The 21,557-nt window shown below is 48.2% G+C and overlaps 2 protein-coding genes across 2 annotated transcripts in view; both read right to left on the bottom strand.

The window, feature by feature from the left end:
* Positions 1-21,557, bottom strand: part of Fuz (fuzzy planar cell polarity protein) — a 265,069-nt gene that overhangs the window by 32,178 nt on the left and 211,334 nt on the right. The gene's annotated exons all lie outside the window — the stretch shown is intronic.
* On the bottom strand, positions 15,489-16,249 carry LOC130868931 (glutathione S-transferase P-like). Its single transcript, XM_057760975.1, has one exon. It carries the CDS (start codon positions 16,181-16,183, stop codon positions 15,551-15,553), a length of 633 nt encoding a protein of 210 aa, XP_057616958.1. The 5' UTR covers positions 16,184-16,249; the 3' UTR covers positions 15,489-15,550.

The raw sequence follows: 21,557 nt of genomic DNA, 5'->3' as shown, positions 1-21,557 counted from the left end.
ACCCTCTTCTGGCCTCCATCGGGACCAGGCATGCGCAAGGCACACAGACACGCATGCAAACAAACTATTCATATACAGAACAAAAATAAAAAGAAAACATTAAAAAATAAGTCACTACTAGGGCTGAGGTGTCACACAGAGAGAGTCCGTGAGGCCTGAGATTGAGTCCCCAGCACTTACAGACTAACAAGCCTACCTAAATGCACACATGCATACATCCAGAGTTGAGTGTCCTACAAGGAGACAGGAAGCCCCACGGCAGACTGCAGACTGGCCTGCTGAGGCACAACTTAGCTCAGAGCCCAGCCTGTTCCAAGACTAGATGTGGAACCCTTACCTGTCGGGTGCTCTGTGCTGTGTGGGTCTGTCAGAGAAAAAAGTCAGTCCAAGCTGAAATTTTAAGGCCTCTGATGAACTGAGCCCCGAATGGCCATAAAAAGGCATATTTGTTTTCTGGGTCAAGTATTTCTTCACACCAAGGTCCCCCTTTTTTTTTTTTTTTTTTTTGGTTTTTAGAGACAGGGTTTCTCTGTAGCTTTGGAGCCTGTCCCGGAACTAGCTCTTGTAGACCAGGCTGGTCTCGAACTCACAGAGATCCGCCTGCCTCTGCCTCCCAAGTGCTGGGATTAAAGGCATGCGCCACCACCGCCCAGCTCACGCCAAGGTCCCTAATCTGGTCTATACGTCCCTCTAAAGGGGAGCATCGCGTGCCCTCGTGACTTTAGTCCTTTACTGCCTACTGTTTGCAGTACACAGCAATCCAAGAGCCTCAGGTGTGCCAAAGGCGTCTTGTGACCAGTCATGCGGACCCCGCAACACCCAGTCAGAAAAACAGTTCCACAAATCCCAGAAAACAATTGCCGTTTTCCACAAAGATTCCTTCCTGTTTTCTACAAGGATTCCTCAAGGTCAAAGCACTTCTAGAAAACAACATTCATTCTTCATTCTACTGTTTCCCTGGGTCCAGTGAAAATTCATTTCCATGTCTGCCCAGATACAGCGACTCTGCTAACCCCACAACAACGCTTTCCTCCCCCGACAGACAGCACAGAGCAGCAAGGCCCCATCTTCGGGTCTGCGGGGGGTGGGGGGGGTGGGATGGGGGTAGGGGGGGTCTTCTGAAGCAGCTTCCCACTGAGCGGTTACCACAGGGGGCCTGGCTGGTGTTCCTGCTCTGCCAGAGGACCACAGGACCTGAGGGTCTAAACAGAGGAACCTTGAGATAGGAGGGAGGGTCTGTCCCAGGAGACAGAGGTGGGTGGGATCTCCAGTGCCAGAGGGCAGCATTGCTGCTGCAGGGAATGGCATTACTAACTCGTGTTGATTAGTAGTTATCAGTGCCACAGACAGACAGGCCACAGCATAGAGGGGCTCTGAGGAGTGAAACCGAGCCCGAGTGGCTGAAGTGGGATCTTTTTTGCACCTTTCTGAGAGTGAGAAAGGTTTCCCAGAAAGTCCCTGCAGCCAGGCTCCGGTTCCCAGGCAGTAGGCAGGGAAGTGAGAGGCAGGGGAGAGCTGCCTGTGTGGACATTTATACCCACTTCAAAGTGAGGTGATGTGAACTGAGTTCCCAGGTGACAGGTCCTGCCTACCCCACCCCCACCACAGACTAAGTTCACTCAGCAGGGTATCTGCAGGTATCTTTGAAAGCGGCCTTTTTACATTCAGAACTGGGGGGAGGGGTTGGTATAGAGCTCATGGACCAGCCAGTCCAGCTGAGCTTTGGGTTCCAGGTTCAGTGAGAGACCCTGCCTCAAAACAAAACAACTCAAGGTGAGAGAAAGAACTCTGGCTACTACAATAGGGTCTGCAGGAGTCCAGAGACGCTGGTGTCCACCAGGTCTATAGGGTCTGCAGGAGTCCAGAGACGCTGGTGTCCACCAGGTCTATAGGGTCTGCAGGAGTCCAGAGACGCTGGTGTCCACCAGGTCTATAGGGTCTGCAGGAGTCCAGAGACGCTGGTGTCTACCAGGTCTGTTGGGTCTGCAGGAGTCCAGAGACGCTGGTGTCCACCAGGTCTATAGGGTCTGCAGGAGTCCAGAGACGCTGGTGTCCACCAGGTCTGTTGGGTCTGCAGGAGTCCAGAGACGCTGGTGTCCACCAGGTCTATAGGGTCTGCAGGAGTCCAGAGACGCTGGTGTCCACCAGGTCTATAGGGTCTGCAGGAGTCCAGAGACGCTGGTGTCCACCAGGTCTATAGGGTCTGCAGGAGTCCAGAGACGCTGGTGTCCACCAGGTCTATAGGGTCTGCAGGAGTCCAGAGACGCTAGTGTCCACCAGGTCTATAGGGTCTGCAGGAGTCCAGAGACGCTGGTGTCCACCAGGCCCTCAGGAGGAAACTGCTGTCTACCCTTGCAGGAGTGGAACAGGTTCACTGGGGCCAGATGGACCCACGGTGGCAGGACTTGCTTGTACCTTGACTGCATTGGCAAGATCGGATAAGGTCAGGCCCAGACAGCGTCTGGTGTCCTTATCCTAAAGGAGGGTTTCAGATAAAGTCAGTCTCCCCAGTTGATGGTGAGGGGCACTCCAGAGAAACTGATCTCAAGCCTGGGGCTGCCATTATCCTGGGCCTCAGCGACTTAATGAGTGTTCCTCAGATATGACGCGTGGAGCTAGATAAAGTGTCTAGGGTTCATTGAGACACCTGTGTGCTGGACAGTACTCAGAGGCCAAAGGGGCTACACAGTTCACAGTAGCACAGAGTTTATCTACTTATTATTATTATTTTGTTTTATTTTTCGAGACAGAGTTTCTTTGTGGAGCCATGGTTGTCCCGGAATTGCTCTGTAGGCCAGACTGGCCTCGCACTTCTTACAGATCTATCGTTGCCTCCCAAGTGCTGAGACTAAAGGTATGCGCCCCAGCACCCAGCCAGAATTTCTTTTAGGTGTGTTACTTGTTTTTATTTTATGTGTGGGGGTGATTTGCTTGCACATGTGTCTGTGTATCGCGGGCATGCCTGTCACCAACTAAGGCTAGAGGAGGGGGACTCAGCTCCCCTGGAACTGGAGTCACAGATGGTTGGGAGGTGCCATGTGGACGCTAGGAATGGAACCAAGGTTCTCAGGAGGAATAGCCAGGGCCATTTCTCCCGTCCCTTAATATAGGATCTTAAAAGTATTACTGGAAGGCCAAGTGTGGTGCACCTTTATTCCTAGTGCTTAGCAGGCAGAGGCAGGTGCGGATCTCCGAGTTCGAGGCCAGCCTAGTCTACAGAGTGAGCTCCAGGATAGCCAGGGCTACACAAAGAAACCCTGTCTCGAAAAACCAAATCAAACCAAATCAACACAAAAAAAAAAAAACAACAACCACAGAGCTCTGTTGGCTGGAGAACTGGCTCGGGGTGACACACTTGTCTAGGAAAGGTGAGGACCAGAGTTTGGGCCCCAGAAACCATACAAGATGGTCAGGCTAGGTGGCCTTCCTGTAATCTCAGCACTAGGGGCTTCAGAGAGAGGGGATCATAGAGTAAGCTGGTCAGCTAGACTGGCCGGAACCGGTAAGCTCTGGGTTCAGTAAGAGACCCCACTTCAGTTAAATGGAGAACCATCAGGACAACACCTGATGCTAACTCCAGGCCTCCACAACTGCATATATCAGCATGTGCACCCACACACGAACATGAGTGCACACATGCAGACAGACAGACATGCATGACTGTTACATGTGCGCGCAGGGAGAGCTCTTTCAAGACTTCCACTGGCCCTCTAGATTAACACTCTCAGCTTGTGCGTTGTGACCCCTTTGGGGGTCAAACAACCCTTTCACAGGGGTTGCATATCAGACATTTATATTATGATTCATAGCAGTAGCTAAACTACAGCTATGGAGCAGCAACAAAAATAATTTGAAGGTTTTGTGGTCAACGCAGAGGAACTGTACTGAAGGGTCCAGCATTAGGGAGGTGGGGAAGACTGGTCTAGGTCTTTCCAGAAAGCTGAGGGTGACAGGCTGCGTGAAGAGCCCCCTCTCCCTGGGTGGAGTGGAGCCCAAGGCTAATATGTTCGCTCTTTTTTTTTCTCTCTCTCCCTCTTTCTTCTTTCTTTCTTTCTTTCTTTTTTTTTTTTTTTTTTTTTTTTTGAGACAGGGTTTCTCTGTGTAGCTTTGAAGCCTGTCCTGGAACTTGCTGTGGAGACCAGGCTGGCTTCGATGGAACTCACTAGAGATCCTCCTGCCTCTGCCTCTGCGTCCCGAGTGCTGGTTAAAGGTGCGGGCCACCAATGTCTGACTGACCCAGGAGCTCTCGTGGTCCAGGCTCCTTTGAACTGCTTCCAGCTCCTGAGTGCCGGGATTGTAGGTGTATGTCACCTTTTCAGTTGGGTTCTGGATATCAAACACCGTCTTCATGTTTGCACTGCAAGCATTTTGCCAATGACCGTCCTCCCAGCCACACACAGTTCCAGCCGTGAAGACGGACTGAGACTGTGGAGTTACTCTGTGGGAGATAGGAGGGACCCATGTCTTCCCTTAACTGTTCCTCTTCCAGAGAGACAAGGGCTGGGTGACGCTGGGTCTTGTTGACTACGTGGCTTCCTTTGGATCACAAGGGCTGTGTATCATGGGCCACTTCTGTCTCTAGTCTGGAGGAGAGGTGACTTATCAGAGCTGTAGGGCCCTTTCTATGGGGACCCATGGCCCCCGAATACTGGATAGCTTCAGAGGACAAGGGTCAAAATACTGGCTGGCCTCTTTGACTTACTAAGATCTCTATGTTCTTTTAAATACCAGGAGACAAGATCCCCAGTCTTGAAGAGGAAATAATGAATTTTAGTCTTGGCTGGCTTGGTGCTAGCTGTGTAGACCAGGCTGGCCTTGAACTCATAGAGATCTGTAACAGGCTTTCTTTTGGGCCACCAACCAGCTCCCAAATCATGGCCCAGAGACTTACTCTTAGTTATGATCGCTTGGCCTTATGTTATGCTGGTCCCACTTGCTCTTGTAAATTAATTTAACCTGTTTTTATTCATCTACATTTTGCATGGGGCCTTTTTACCTTTCTTTCATTCTGTCCTGCTCCCGAGTCTGGCTGGTGGCTGAGCCCAGGTGTCTCCTCTTTCTCCTTGTTCTCTAGATTCTTGCTACTTACTCTCTCTGCCCGCCAGCCCTGCCTGTCCCTCTCCTGCATAGCTATTGACCATTCTGCATTTTATTAAACCAATCAGGTGCCTTAGGCAGGCAAAACAACACATCTTTACAGAGTTAAATATTCCATAAGAGAGATCTGCTGCCTTGCCTCCCAAGTGCCAGCCTGATCTACACAGCGAGACCCAGGCCTGTTCGCACTACAAAGCCAGGTGGTGGTGACGAGCATCTTTAATCTCAGCACTTGGGAGGCAGAGGGAAGCAAACCTCTGAGGGGCCAGCTTGGTCTACATAAGGAGTTCTAGAACAGGTTTTAAAGCTGTCTCGAAAAACCAGAAAGGAACAAAACTAAACCAATGTTTAGTTTAGTTTAGTTTAGTTTTTAAAATGGTTTTTCAAGGCAGGGTTTCTCTGTAGCTTTGGAGCCTGTCCTGGAACTAGCTCTTGTAGACTAGGCTGGCCTCGAACTCACAGAGATCCGCCTGCCTCTGCCTCCTGAGTGCTGGGATTAAAGGTGTGCACCACCACTGCCTGGCCCACTGATTTTTTTTTTAAAGGAAGAAGTACCACACCAGCTGCTGTAGTTGCGGCTGCTGCCAGCATTGCTGGAGACTCAGCCCAGCATCCCCAAGGATGGGGAGCTTCATCTCCATCCACAGGCAGAGCAATCCCACCCCTAGGAGTTATGGCTCTTCCAGCTGATATGAGACCACCCATGAGCTCCCCCCTGTAGGAGGAGCCTGTTCGTCCCTGCTGCCCAGAACCGAAAAAATCACACAGAAACCATATTATTTAAATCACTGCTTGGCCTATTAGCTCCAACTTCTTATGGGCTAACATCTTAATTTAACCCATTTCTATTAATCTGTGCATCACCAGAAGGTCGTGGCCTATTAGCAAAGTTTCAGCGCCGTCTGTCTCCAGTGGCGGCGGCTTCATGGTGTCCCCTGACTCTTGTCTTCTTCCTCCCAGCATTCCGTTTAGTCCCCACCCCCAGCTCTGTTCCCCTATAGCTCTGCTATAGGCCCAAAGCAGTTCCTTTATTCATTAACCAATCAAAACAACACATAGAAGGACCTCTCACACCGTTCCCCTGCTTAAGAGACACCTACTGTCATGCCCCCACCAAGAACAAGGTCCCCTCCACCAGCAATTACAGGCTCATCTCCTAGGGGAATTTGTCCACCAAGAACCCAAAATAAGCTGGGCGTGGTGGTGCACACCTTTAACCCCAGCACTCAGGAGGCGGAGTGTGTGTGTGCGGGGATCTGTGAGTTCAAGGCCACCCTGGTCTACAGAGTGAGTTCCAGGGATCTGTGAGTTCAAGGCCAGCCTGGTCTACAGAGTGAGTTCCAGGGATCTGTGAGTTCAAGGCCAGCCTGGTCTACAGAGTGAGTTCCAGGGATCTGTGAGTTCAAGGCCAGCCTGGTCTACAGAGTGAGTTCCAGGGATCTGTGAGTTCAAGGCCAGCCTGGTCTACAGAGTGAGTTCCAGGGATCTGTGAGTTCAAGGCCACCCTGGTCTACAGAGTGAGTTCCAGGGATCTGTGAGTTCAAGGCCAGCCTGGTCTACAGAGTGAGTTCCAGGGATCTGTGAGTTCAAGGCCAGCCTGGTCTACAGAGTGAGTTCCAGGGATCTGTGAGTTCAAGGCCAGCCTGGTCTACAGAGTGAGTTCCAGGGATCTGTGAGTTCAAGGCCAGCCTGGTCTACAGAGTGAGTTCCAGGGATCTGTGAGTTCAAGGCCAGCCTGGTCTACAGAGTGAGTTCCAGGACACCCAGGGCTGCACAGAGAAACCCTGTCTAAAAAACAACAACTGAAAGAGCCCAAGATGGCGGTGATAAGTATCTGCCTTCTTTGCCTGGCGTCACATCTCACAAAATTGTGTTGTGGGGCTCTGTGTCCCATCTCACTGCAGTAAGTATAGCTAATCACAAACGCCGAGTAACTAAACTGAAAGAAAAAGGAACGCCTGGCAGCTTGGAGTTGGTCCCCGCAACCCACGCAGAGGTGGAGAGCGAGTCCACATCTAGGTCGGGAGAGCAGCTGAGCACGGCAGGCGTCTGCTGGACGGGGAGGCGGAAGGATCAGGGCTGCGGGGCCTAAGCGACAAGACACCCTACCTCAGAGCAGCAGGCAGGGGACAGCAAAGGATCCAGTGAGTGAAGGTGCTTCTCGCCAAGCCTGGTGACAAGTCCAGTGTCCAGACACCGAGGAAGGGAGGACTGACTCCTGAAAGTTGACCTCTAACCTCCACATGTGCCATGTAACACATGCAGATGCAAAATAAATAAACAGCATTGTTGTTGTTTCGAGACAGGTTTCTCTGTGTAGCCCCAGATGTCTCTGTAGGCCAGGCTGGCCTCGAACTCAGAGATCCACCTGCCTCTGCCTCCCAAGTGCTGGTATTAAAGGCGTGCACCACCATATCTGGCATAAACATTGTTTTTAAAAAGTAAAAATCTTTGATTTTTGTGAGAAAAAACTGTGCAACACATAATTTACAAACTTTTCAAAAGAACGTTGAAACTCGGTGATGGTGGTACATGCCTTTAGGCCCAAAACTCGAGAGGCTGAGGCAGGTGAATCTCTGCAAGTTCAAGGCCTATCTGTTCTATTGAGTGAGTTCCAGTACAGTCAGAGCTGTTACACAGAGAAACTGTGTCTCAAAAAAACAAAAACAAAAAAATCAAGAGGTTGGCTGTAGTCTATCTCATCCATGGTGTGCTTAGCCTGTTGTCCCATCCACACCCCGACTTCAGGGGTCACGTCCTCTGCGTGTCCTGGGTGGAATTTATTGCTCCTTGGGTCTTGTTTTCTACGAAGGCTCCTCTGTACACTTTTGGACCTCACAAGAATCTGAGAGTTACAAAGTTTTACATTCCAGAAAGATCGGCCAAGATAATGACCAGTGTTGCTTAGGGAGCCTAGCTCAGCAAGAAGAGAAAACCCACAGAGAGCCGGGGAGGTTTCCACGTTAACCCTGAAACCGCAGGTTTGGATGCAGAAGAAGTGTGTTCCCCTGGGGAGCAGAGGAAAGAGAGGGGCTGGGGCGGCCACCGAGTCTGTAGAACGCCTGCCCACTATGCTTGAAGTCCCAAGTTCAGTCCGAAGCCCTGCACCACCCAAGCTCGGTGGAGTACACCTGGAATCTCAGGACTTGGGGCTTATTCTGGATTACTTACTGAATTTGAGAATAACCTGGGCTGCACAAGCTGTTCTTTTTTGCCTTTCTTTCTTTCTTTCTTTCTTTCTTTCTTTCTTTCTTTCTTTCTTTCTTTCTTTTGATTTATTTATTTATTTATTTATTTATTTATTATGTATACAACACTCCTTCCATGTATGCTTACATGCCAGAAAAGGGCACCAGATCTCATTATAGATGGCTGTGAACCATCATGTGATTGCTGGAATTGAACTCAGGACCTCTGGAAGAGCAGTCCGTGCTCTTAACCTCTGAGCCGTTTCTCCAGCCCCTCTTTCTTTCTTTCTTTCTTTCTTTCTTTCTTTCTTTCTTTCTTTCTTTCTTTCTTTTCTTTCTTCTTTCTTTCTTCCTTTCCTTTCTTGCCTTCCTTCCTTCTTTCTTCTTTTTATTTTTATAATGTATTTATTTATTTTGTTTTTTTTAAAGACAGTATCTTTGTGTAGCATAGCTGTCCTGGAACTTGCTCTGTAGACCAGGCTGGCCTTGAACTAAGAGATCTGCCTGCCTCTGCCTCCCTAGTGCTGGAGTTAAAGGTCACCACCACCACCACCGCACGATTAATGTATTTATCTTTATTTTATGTGCAGTGGTGTTTTGCTTTCATGCATGTCTGTGAGAATGTTGGATCCCCTGAAATTGGAGTTGCAGTTGGTTGTGTGCCACCATGGGGGTGCTTGGAACTGAATCCTTGTCCTCTGGAAGAGCAGCCAGTGCTCTCAACTGCTGAGCCATCGCTCCAGCACCCAGAGGCTGTTCTGAAAGGGGTGAGGAAAAGGGGGGCTGGTATGAGTAAACGTGCTTATGGCCCATCCTGCTGATCTGAGGGTGATCCCCAGGGTCCACGCAGAAGGAGAGAACCAACTGTTGCGTGGTGGGCCTGCCCCCTCCTCTGCAGTCCCCCCCACCGCCCTCCCCACCCCCACCACCCTCCCCACCCCCACCCCTGCATGTCCCCCAGGCCGGGCCTGCCTCCCCCATAATTAACATAATACAAAAGGGGCCGAGAGGGAGAAAGACAAAGGCTGAACTGTAGAATCCTGTTCAGTGGAGACCTATGAACCAGGGACCGCAAGCTGGATAGAGAGCTGGGTATTTGGAACAGGTCAACCACAGAGAAAGTTGTTGTAGAATATTACTTTAAATATATAAAGGTGTGTTGAATTTGTTTATACTGTATTTTTTTTAATTACATAAAGATGTGTTGCTGTTATACCTTGCCTGCCTAAGGCACCTGATTGGTCTAATAAAAAGCTGAATGGCCAATAGCTATGCAGGAGAGGGATAGGCAGGGCTTGTGGGCAGAGAGAATAGATAGGAGGAAGAATCTAGACCCAAGAGAGAAGAGAATGAGGGGCCAGCCAGACACCGGAGAAGCAGGAAGCAGGACAAACAGAACAACAACAAAAAAAAGCCCCAAGGTGAAGAGATGACTAGCCAGGTGCTGGTGCAGGACAGGAAGATCTCTGTGAGTTCAAGGCCAGCCTTGTCTACAAAGTTCTAGGACAGGTTCCAAAAACCTGCAGAGAAACCCTGTCTGGAAAAACCAAAACAAACAAACAAACAAAAACTCAACAATAAAAGACAATAAAAATATGGGACTAATAAAAAAAAAGCTAAAAGTAAAAAGCTAGACAAGCGTCCTAAGATAAGGCAGAACATTCGTAATTAATATTAAGTCTCCATGTCATGGGGGCTGGCGGCCCAAGAAAGCCTGCCCCAGAAGGGGACACATCCAAAGATCACCTCCTGGCCACCTTGTGTAATGGAAAGATGTTCTCTGAAGGGGTGAGGGTGGCTAGGTGTGGTGGTACGCCTTTCATTCCAGTTCGAGAGGCAGAGGCAGGCCAGCCACTGAGAATTTTGAGGCCAGCCTGGCCTACAGAGAGCTCCACCCTGGCTGCATAGTGATACCGTGTCTCAGGTAGGTAGCTAGACAGATGATAGACGGGTAGAGAGACATAAAAGAAATGAAAAAGATGGGGCCAGGAGACGGCTCAGCAGGTGAAGAGTCTTCTGAACAGCCCTGGTGAGCTGAGCTCACCCCTGGGACTCACAGATAGGAAAGAAGCAGACCCGTGAAACTGCCCTCTGACTGCCACACATAGCTGTGGCGTGTGTACTTGTACACACGTTTCATAAGAACACAGTAACAGTTACAAATAAAAGTTTAATAAATTAGTAAGTAAGCTTTTGGAGACCAAGGAAGTGGCTCAGTGAGTAAAACGCTTGCTCCGCTCACATAGGGCCTGAGTTCAATCCTGGAGTCTACAGAAGACAATGTGTTCCTGGAAATCGTTCTGCGCCCTCCCTTCCCCCAGCACACTCTCGAACACGTGCGCAGGACTGATAATAAGTTAAATTTAAACAGCTTCAGCAGTGTGACATGAACGTATATGCTGAGGATGAGTGTGGAGGGCGTGCAGAGAGGCCCGGGTGTCTTCTGTTGATCTCCACTGTATTTTCTGATGCAGCGTCTTTCACTGAACCTGGAGTTCGCCATTTTTGCTCATCACCAAGTTGATCAGCAAGCTCCAGGTATCTTCCTGGCCTTTCCACCCCAATTCTGGGGGAACAGATGAGTGTTAATGCATCTGGCTTTTTATGTGTGTGCAAAGAATCCAAATTCAGGTCCTCAGATTTGCTTACGAGACATTACCCTTTGGATCATCTGCCAGACACTACCCATTTGATGTGGGATTCCCCTCTATTTGCTATGAATATGTTTTTGTTACCATTAGTTAGTAAAGAAGCTGTTTTGGCCAATGACTTAGCAAAGTCAGGCAGAAATCCAAACAGAGATATAGAGAGAAAGTAGGCAGAGTCAGAGAGAATCTGAAGGAGAAAGACGCCAGCCAGAACATAACCTGGTAAGCCTTGTGGCAATACACAGATTAATAGAAATGGGTTAATTCAAGATGTAAGAGCTAGTTTAGAAATACGCCTAAGTCACTGGCTGAATAGGGTTGTAATTAGTACAGTTTCTGTGCCTGGGCAGCCAGGAATGCAATGGCAGACTCCCTTACACCCACTGAACCGTTCCCCCAGACTTTCCAACTTCGTTCCCTTTTCTTTTCTTTCTTCCTTTTTGTTTTTTGTTTGTTTGTTTGTTTGTTTTTTGGACAGGGTCTCACTTTGTAGGCCTGGATAGCCTAGAGCTCTTTCTATAGACCAGGCTGGTCTCAAACTAACAGAGATGCTGACTTCCTCTGCCCCCTGAGTTCTGGTGTTAGAGGTGCACAGTGTTATTCCTTTTCCTTTTAAACCGGAGAAATGAACTTTGGGTTCTGGGAGTCACACTCTTGAAGCTTTGGTTATGAAGCTTGCCCTTTAATGACTGAGCTATATTTCCATGTCCCTACTTTTTTAATACTTATTTATTTTTGGCTGAAGAGATGGTTCGGCAGTTAAAAGCATCAGCTGCTCTTCCAGAGGACCTGAGTTCAGGTCCCAGCACCCACATGACCCATTACCCACAGCTGACAACTGTCTGTAACTCCAGTTCCAGGGGCTCCAGCACCCTCATACAGACACACATGCAGGCAAAACACCAATGCATGTAAAATAAAAATAAATTAATAAAAATATATTTATTTACTTTTTAAAACTTTTTAAAATTGATATTTAAGCCGGGCGGTGGTGGCGCACGCCTTTAATCCCAGCACTCGGGAGGCAGAGGCAGGTGGATCTCTGTGAGTTCGAGACCAGCCTGGTCTACAAAGGGAGTTCCAGGACAGGCTCCAAAGCTACAGAGAAACCCTGTCTCGAAAAACCAAAAAAAAAAAAAAAAAAGAAAAAAAATTGATATTTATTGAGCTCTACATTTTTCTCTGTTCCCCTCCCTGCCTCTCCCCCTCTCTTCTACAATCTTCCCCAAAGATCCCCATACTCCCAATTTACTCAGGAGATCTTGTCTTTTTCTACTTTCTACTTCCCATATAGAATATATCTATGTAAGTTTCTCTTAGTGTCCTCATTGTTGTCTAAGTTCTCTGGGATTGTGGTTTGTAGGCTGGCTTTCTATGCTTTATGTTTAAAAACCACCTGTGAGTGAGTACATGTGATAATTGTCTGTGTCTGGGTTACCTCACTCAAAATAATGTTTTCTAGCTCCATCCATTTTCCTGCAAAATTCAAGCTGTTGTTATTTTTTTTTTGTTGTTGTTGTTGTTGTTTTTGTTTTTTGAGACAGGGTTTCTCTATGGCTTTGGAGCCTGTCCTGGAACTAGCTCTGTAGACCAGGCTGGTCTCGAACTCACAGAGATCCGCCTGCCTCTGCCTCCCGAGTGCTGGGATAAAAGGCGTGTGCCACCATCGCCCGGCCCTGTTGTTATTTTTTTCTGCTGTGTAGTACTCCATTGTGTAAATGTACCATATTTTTCTTATTCATTCTTCAATCGAGGGGCATTTAGGTTGTTTCCAGGTTCTGGCTATGACAAACAATGCTGCTATGAACATAGTTGAGCACATGTCCTTGTGGCACGATTGAGCATCCTTTGGATATATACCCAAAAGTGGGATTACTGGGTCCTGAAGAAGGTTGTTTCCTAATTTTCTGAGAAATCGCCACACTGACATCCAGCTTGCATTCCCACCAGCAATGCAGAAGTGTTCCCTTTTCCCTGCAACCTCTCCAGCGTGAGTTGTCATCAGTGTTTTTGATCTTGGCCATTCTTACAGGTGTAAGATGGAATCTCAGAGTTGTTTTGATTTGCATTTCTCTGATGACTAAGGATGTTGAACATTCCCTTAAGTGTCTTTCAGCCATTTTAGATTCCTCTGTTGAGAGTTCTCTGTTTAGGTCTGTATTCCATTTTTTTTTTATTGGATTATTTGATCTTTTGGTGTCCAATTTCTTGAGTTCTTTGTATATTTTGAAGATCAGACCTCTGTCTGATGTGGGGTTAGTGAAGATCTTTTCCCATTCTGTAGGCTGTAGGTTGTAGTTTTGTCTTGTTGACCGTGTCCTTTGCTTTACAGAAGCTTTTCAGTTTCAGGCGGTTCCATTTATTAATTATTTCTCTCAGTGTCTGTGTTGCTGGGATTCTATTTAGGAAGCGGTCTCCAGAGCCAATGCGTTCAAGTGTACTTCCCACTTTCTCTTCTATAAGGTTCAGTGTGGCTGGCTTTATGTTGAGGTCTTTGATCCATTTGGGCTTGAGTTTTTTTTTTTGTTTTTGTTTTTTTGGTTTTTCGAGACAGGGTTTCTCTATGGTTTTGGAGCCTGTCTTGGAACTAGCTCTTGTAGACCAGGCTGGTCTCGAACTCACAGAGATTCGCCTGCCTCTGCCTCCCAAGTGCTGGGATTAAAGGTGTGCGCCACCACCGCCCGGCTGGGTTTTAGTTTTGTACATGGTGATAGATATGGGTCTATTTTCATTTTTATACGTGTTGATATCCAGTTATGCCAGCACCACTTGTTAAATATGCTTTCTTTTTTTCTATTTGATATTTTTTGCTTCTTTATCAAAGATCAGGTATTCAAAGATGTGTGGATTGATATCCGGGTCTTCTATTCGGTTCCATTGGTCCTCCTGTCTGCTCTTATGCCAGTACCAGGCTGTTTTCAGTACTGTAGCTCTGTAGTAGAGTTTTTTTTTTAATATTTATTTATTTATTATGTATACAATATTCCTTCCATGTATGTCTGCAGGCCAGAGGAGGGCACCAGACCCCATTACAGATGGTTGTGAGCCACCAATATGGCTGCTGGGAATTGAACTCAGGACCTTTGGAAGAACAGTCAGTGCTCTTAACCTCTGAGCCATCTCTCCAGCCCTGTAGTAGAGTTTGAAGTTGGATTTTGATGCCTCCAGAAGTTCTTTTATTGTACAGGATTGTTTTGGCTATCCTGGGTTTTTTGCTTTTCCATATGAAGTTGAGTGCCATTCTTTCGAGGTCTTTGAAGAATTTTGTTGGGATTTTGATTGGCATTGCGTTGAACCTGTAGATTGTTTTTGGTAAGATTGACATTTTTACTGATTGTTATGTAGCAAGAGGACATTTTTTGGATCCAGTCTATTTGGTGTTTTGTAAGCTTCTTGTATCTTCATAGGCATATTTTTCTTTAGGTTAGGAAAGTTTTCTTCTATGATTTTGTTAAATATATTTTCTGTGCTTCTGAGCTGAACTTCTTCTTCTTCTATACCTATTATTCTTAGGTTTGGCCTTTTCATGGTGTCCCATATTTCCTGGATATTTTGGGTTAAGCTTTTGTTAGATTTAATGTTTTCTTTAACTGATTAGTCTATTTCCTCTATTGTATCTTCAGTGCTTGAGATTTTCTCTTTCATTTCTTGTATTCTGCTGTTCATGCTTGCGTTTGTGATTCCTCATCTTTTTCTCATGATTTCTGTTTCTATAATCCCTCAGCTTGTGTTTTCTTTATTGTTTCTATTTCAGTTTTCAAGTCCTGGATAGTTGACAGGGTTTCTCTGTAGCTTTGGAGCCTGTCCCGGAACTAGCTCTTGTAGACCAGGCTGGCCTCGAACTCCCAGAGATCTGCCTGCCTCTACCTCCCGAGTGCTGGGATTAAAGCCTGGATAGTTTCTTTTATATGTTTGATTTCTTTTTCTTGGTTTTCTTTAAGTGATTTGCTGATATCTTCCAATTTTTTGATTGTTTTTTCCTCAATTTCTTTTTTTTTTTTTTTTTTGGTTTTTCGAGACAGGGTTTCTCTGTGGTTTTGGAGCTTGTCCTGGAACTAGCTCTTGTAGACCAGGCTGGTCTCGAACTCACAGAGATCCACCTGCCTCTGCCTCCCAAGTGCTGGGATTAAAGGCGTGCGCCACCACCGCCCGGCTTTTTTTTTTGGTTTTTCGAGACAGGGTTTCTCTGTGGCTTTGGAGCCTGTCCTGGAACTAGCTCTTGTAGACCAGGCTGGTCTCGAACTCACAGAGATCCGCCTGCCTCTGCCTCCCGAGTGCTGGGATTAAAGGCGTGCGCCACCATCACCCGGCTCCTCAATTTCTTTAAGGGAATTTCTCATTTCATCTTTAAGAATTTCTAACAATCTCTTGAAGTTATTTTTTTAGTTCATTTTCCTCTAGTTCATCCATATTTGGTTGTTCAAATCCTGTTGATTTTACTGGTGTTGTGTTGCTCTTTGTGGTGTAGCGTGTGATCTTACCTTTTCTACTCATCTTTTCCTCTAATAGGTGTGGTTGGGGCTGTCTGAGATCTTGTTTTTTTTTTTTTTTTTTCTGTCTTACAAACTTTATTAGTGCTGGGGAGAGGAGGACAGGCAGCTCCGGTCTCTCCCTACATTACTGCTTGCCGTTGCCATTGATGGGACGGTTCACATGGTCAGGGGAGGACAGGTAGGCCTTGATCTTGGGCCGGGCACTGAGGCGTGCCACATAGGCACTGAGCAGGGGGAAGTTGTCCAGGCAGCCAGGGGCCAGGACCTGGTGGATCAGCAGCAGATCTAGCAAGTTGTAATCGGCGAAGGAGATCTGGTCACCCACGATGAAGGCTTTGCCTCCTTGGTTCTGGGACAGCAGGGTCTCGAAAGGTTTCAGGTGATCAGGCAGGGCCTTCACATAGTCATTCTTCCCTTCCTCATATTTGGTGTAGATGAGGGTGATGTATTTCAGGCGAAGGTCTTCCACCCCGTCATTCACCATATCCACCAGGGCAGCCTCCTTCTGATCTTTTCCATAAAGCCCAAGGGATCGGCCCAGGTGCCTCAAGATGGCATTAGATTGGTACAGGGTAAGGTCTCCATCCTGAAACTTGGGGAGCTGCCCATACAGACAGGTGGACTTGAGCAAGCCTTTCATCCAAGTGTCCTTGGACACCACCTCCTCCTTCCAGCTCTGGTCCTGGTCAGCCAGTAGTATGCGCATGGCCTCACAGCGCCCTCGAACTGGGAAGTAGACAATGGTGTACGGCGGCATGGCTGCTGCGTAGACGGAGGCACGAATTCCGAGCTGCGTAGACGGTAACGGATCTTGGGTGTGGAAGCCAGCCCTGTCTGAGATCTTGTTGAATAATCTTCTAGGTGCCAGTGAATCCAAAGCTCAGTTGGTTGTTCCTCGTGGTACAGTCAGTGCCACAGTTCTAGTTACCCCGTTGGTTACTCTGTGTTCCTGGAGATAGCTCAGGGCTCCTGTGCTTTGCTCTGCTCCCTTGCGCAGTCTCAGGCCTACTTTGGCCTAGGTTGCTGGCTTTGCCCTGTTTCTGTAAATGCTGGTCTGGATCCCCTCCTGCAGAAGTCCCGGCTTGGAGTTGAACCTGTTCTGGTGGAGATCGCTGACTCTGGATGTGGCCCTATTTACTTTATCGTTTTTACGACCCAACCGCAGTTTCTCCTCCCTCCTCTCCTCATAGTTTCTCCAGCCACACCTCCCCTCTCCCTGCCTCCCCCATCCGCTCCTCCTCACCCCTTTCTATTCATAAAAGGGCAGGCCTTCCATGGATATCAGCCTTGGTATAACAGATTGCGGTGACACCAGGCACCTCCTCTTCTGTCGAGGCAACCCAGTAGGAGGAGAGGGCCCCAAAAGCAGGCAACACCGTCCCATGAAAGCTCCCTTGATAGAACCAAACACAACTGGCCAAAAAAAAAAAAAAAAAGAAGTCAATGTAATGATTCCTAATGATATTCTGCTATACTCATAGGTTGGTGCCTTGCCCAGCTGTCATCAGAGAGGCTTCACCCAGCAACTGATGGAAACAGATGCAGAGACCCACAGCCAAACATTAGGTCAAGCTCAAGGAATTCAGCTGAAGAAAGGGAGGAAGGATTGTAGGATCCACAGGGTCAAGGACATCACAAGAAAACCCACAGAAACAACCAACTTGGACTCAGAGAGGCTCACGGAGACTGAATCAGGTCCTGATGTCATATTATGTGTCTGAAGGTTGAGTCAGAGGAGATAAAACTTGTTAGGTTCTGCTGAAGATTTATCCTCCATTGAAGAGGCATTTCTAGGTGGTATGGACTTTCCCTAACACCAGGGGTGAGACCCAGGCTCACAGCGCTGACTTGACTGAGCTGGGCCTTAGACTGGGAGTCCCCTGGGGATGACAGCCCCCAGCCTCACGGAAGAGAAGCTCGGCACCAGATGAACTCAGTGCCTCAGGCTGCAGCGATCTCGAAGCAAGACTGATGAACTAGAACTGGCCACCAACAGGTCACGCGGAGGAGCTGGCATGATGCCCATCAACTGCCTCCTCCCGCAGTGGAGGCTGGGAGGAAATGCTGGCCGAGGAAGAGAAAGGAGATGTAGGTGGTGGAGTGCTCAGGCAGCAAGTGCCACAGAAGTTGGGCGTGGCAATTGTGGCATTAGTTCTCATCAATTTGACAAAAGCTAGGGTCATCTGGGAAGATGGGACTTCAGCTGAGACAATGTCTCCATCTGATCTGCCTGTGGGGGCATCTTCTTGACTTTTGATTGATGTCAGAGGCCCAGCCCTCTTGGGCAGCGCCATCCCTGGGCAGGGAGCAACCTTCCTCTGCGGTCTCTGCATCAGCCCCTACCTCCAGGTTTCCTGCTGGAGTTCTTGTCCGGACTTCCCATCATGAAGGGATGTGAAAGACGAAGCAAAGCCTTTCCTGCCCAGGTTGCTTTTGGTTGTGGCTTTGACCACAGCAGCAGACGGCGAAGTGCCACTCACTCTAATACTGCACCAGGGGAAGGCTCCGTGAACCTGGGCTACAGGGAAGAACAAGAAGTTAGAGGAGAGAAGACAGTTCCCCGCTAGAGGCGCTGCCACTGTCAGTCACACCACACTGAGGGCGCAGTGCCTGTCTGTGCAATTATAACCTGCGGCTCTTTACAAGAGGCTGAAAGGAACACCTCAGCCGCTTGCACCCTGTGAGGGGACAGCAGCCCAGGATAACAGCCTGGCCACCCTCCGGTCTCTTTAGAGAGGGACTAAGAGCCCCCAACGGCTCACTCACTGACCTCAGGCACCCTAGGAAGAAGACAAAGGAAGAGAGGTCCCATTCAGGTGACAAAATACTATTCAGGCACAGCACTGACAGGCTGTGAGTTCACCAAGACAGCAGAAGGCTGTGGTAGAGTTAATTAGATACGCAGAGCTGAAGCTACAGTGGGAAGTTAAAGAGACCATGCCTGTAGAGGTGATCTCAACTTTTAACACCCCCCGCAAAAGAAAGAAAAACCAAAAAACTAGCTATGGAGCCTGTTCTGGAACTCACTCTGTAGACCAGGCTGGCCTTGAACTCAGAGATCCGCCTGCCTCTGCCTCCCGAGTGCTGGGATTAAAGGTTGTACCACCACCACCCAGTCCTGAGTTTTGTGCTTTCATTGCTGTAATAAGCACCATGACCAAAGCAGGTTGGGGAGGAAAGGGTTTATTATTTTATATATGTTAGCTTATGCGTCCATAGACCTGTCCATCACTGAAGGAAGGCAGGGCAGGAACTCAGACAAGAACCTGAAACACAGAGGAGCGCTCTGCTTACGGACTCGTTTCCATGGCCGCCAGTCTGCTTTCTTATATAGCCCGGGACATCTCCTGCACTGGGTGTCAGTCAAGAAAACACCCACAGACATGCCATGTGAAGCCCCCCATAGTCTACAGACATGCCATGTAAAACCCCCCATAGTCTACAGACATGCCATGTGAAGCCCTCCATAGTCTACAGACATGTCATGTGACGCTCCCTCCCCCATAGTCGTCTTTGCGTCTAGTTTATACAAATCAACCAGCACAGGTGGTAAAATGCTTGCCTGTTGAGGACTTGAGTTTACCTCTCAGAACCCAAGGCGGGGTGGGGAGGGAAGGTAGGCATGAAGCTAGGCATGAAGGTACACAATGCCAGCCCTGGAGCCAGAGAAACAGGAGGATACCAGGGACTCACTGGCTGAAGAGCCTAAATAACTAGAACAGGTTTTCTTTTGGTTTTGTTTTGTTTTTCTTTTTTTTTTTAAATATTTATTTATTATGTATACAATATTCTGTCTGTGTGTATGCCTGCAGGCCAGAAGAGGGCACCAGACCTCATTACAGATGGTTGTGAGCCACCATGTGGTTGCTGGGAATTGAACTCAGGACCTTTGGAAGAGCAGTCAGTGCTCTTAACCGCTGAGCCATCTCTCCAGCCCCTTGTTTTGTTTTTCAAGTCAGGGTTTCTCTGTAGCTTTGGAGCCTGTCCTAGAACTAGCTCTTGTAGACCAGGTTGTCCTTGAACTCACAGAGATCCACCTGCCTCTGCCTCCCAAGTGCTGGGATCAAAGGCGTGTGTGTGCCACCATGGCCTGGTTCTTGCTAGCCCTTATAACTTCACCTGTTTCTCTTCACCTACATTTTGCCCTGAGCTTTTTACCTCTCTTTCCTTCTGTGTGTCCTATTCCATGTCTGGCTGGTGGCTGTCTCCCTGGCTGGCTCGTCCCAGGCATCTCCCTCTCTTTCTCTCTCATTCTCTTCTTTTTTGTTTGCTTGTTTGTTTTGAGGAAGGTGTGATTTCAAGACAGTATGTAGCCCTAGCTGTCCTGGAACTCACTCTGTAGACCAGGCTGGCTCAGAGATCCGCCTGCCTCTGCACCCCAGTGCTGGGATTAAAGGTGTGTGCCATCACTACCCGGCTCCACTTAGTGATTTAACACACACGTATGTTTTTGAATAGCCATCCCTTTCCCCTCTCTCTTTTTTTTTTTTTTTTTTTTTTTGGTTTTTCGAGACAGGGTTTCTCTGTGGTTTTGGAGCCTGTCCTGGAACTAGCTCTGTAGACCAGGCTGGTCTCGAACTCACAGAGATCTGCCTGCCTCTGCCTCCCAAGTGCTGGGATTAAAGGCGTGCGCCACCACCGCCCGGCTCCCCTCTCTTTTTTAGTGAGTGAAATTACAGAGTGTTTCCTGGAGGGCACTGGGCAGGATTGCAGCTGACGAGGTAAAAGTCATGACTGTAAGATTGCACAAGGGTGCAAAGACAGCTTTTCACTGTGAACAAAGGTTCTGGGTTTGTTTGCAAGGTTTTCTGGAAGTTTTGTGTTTCCCTATGGGGAAACAGAAAGGCCAGGACTTGATTGCTGTGTTCTGTTCTCTCTACACAGAAGGCCATTGTCTCCAACGCCGCGGCTGCACAGCAAATGCTGTTAACTGTGCTGTGACTCTCAGCTGTCTGGAGAATGGAGACTCTGGGTGAGAGGCAGCTTTGCCTTCCCATGACGGTTTCCTTGTCAGTTTTCTTCCTTCCTTCCTTTCTCCCTTCCTCCCACCTTCCCTCCCTTTCTTCCACAGGGTCCTTTGTAGCCAGCCTCGTTTCAAATTCACTATGTAGCTGAAAAGATGACTTTGAACTCCTGATCCTTTTGCCTCTGCTTTCAGAGGACTCAGATCACAAGCATGCGGGACACGGGCTTCACCAGGCCTGGTTTATACCATGCTGGACACAGGAAAACCCACCCCTCTGCCTTTTTCTTTTCTTTTTTTCTTTTTTTTTTTTTTTGCTTTTCGAGACAGGGTTTCTCTATGCAACAGCCATAGCTGTCCTGGAACTTGTTCTGTAGACCAGGCTGGCCTTGAACTCACAGAGATCCCCTCCAGTCTCTATTTCCCCTGTGCTAGGATTAAAGGCGTGTACCACCACCACCCAGCTTCCCAGGGCCTTTTACATGCTAGGTAAGAACTCCATTAAGTGAACCAAAGCCCCAGTCCTTATGTGGTTTTTGTTGTTGCTGTTGACTTTTTTTTTTTTTTTTTTTTGAGACAGGGTTTCTCTGTGGTTTTGGAGCCTGTCCTGGAACTAGCTCTTGTAGACCAGGCTGGTCTCGAACTCACAGAGATCCGCCTGCCTCTGCCTCCCAAGTGCTGGGATTAAGACTTTTTATTTTTAACAAGGTCTCAGCACCTAAGTCTGGATGGCTTGGAACCTCCTATGTAGGCCAGGTTGGCCTGGAACTCACAGAGATCTGCCTACCTCTGTCTCCTGCATACTGGGAATAAAGGCATGAGCCGCTATGCCTGTTTTTTGTTTTTTTTTTTTGTTTGTTTGTTTAGTTACATGTATTCTAATGACTCCCTTTGTGTCTGTGCACGTGAGTACAGTGCCCTTAGAGGCCAGAAGAGGGCATCAGCTCTCCTGTAGCTGGCATACAGGTAGTTGTGAGCATCCATGTGGATGCTGGGAACTCTTTTGGAGGGAGGAGTTGAGACAGGGTTGCTCTGTGTAGCCTTGGCTGTCCTGAAACTCACTCTGTAAACCAGGCTGGCCTTGAACTCACAGAAATTCTCCTGCCTCTGCCTCCCAAGTCCTGGGGTTAAAAGTGTGCCGCCACCGCCCTCAGCAGCTGGTGTTCTT

Source organism: Chionomys nivalis (assembly GCF_950005125.1).
Source record: "Chionomys nivalis chromosome 23 unlocalized genomic scaffold, mChiNiv1.1 SUPER_23_unloc_1, whole genome shotgun sequence".
NCBI lineage: Eukaryota > Metazoa > Chordata > Mammalia > Rodentia > Cricetidae > Chionomys > Chionomys nivalis.
The sequence above is the reverse complement of the archived record's forward strand: the minus strand, read 5'-3'. Positions and strand labels throughout refer to the sequence as shown.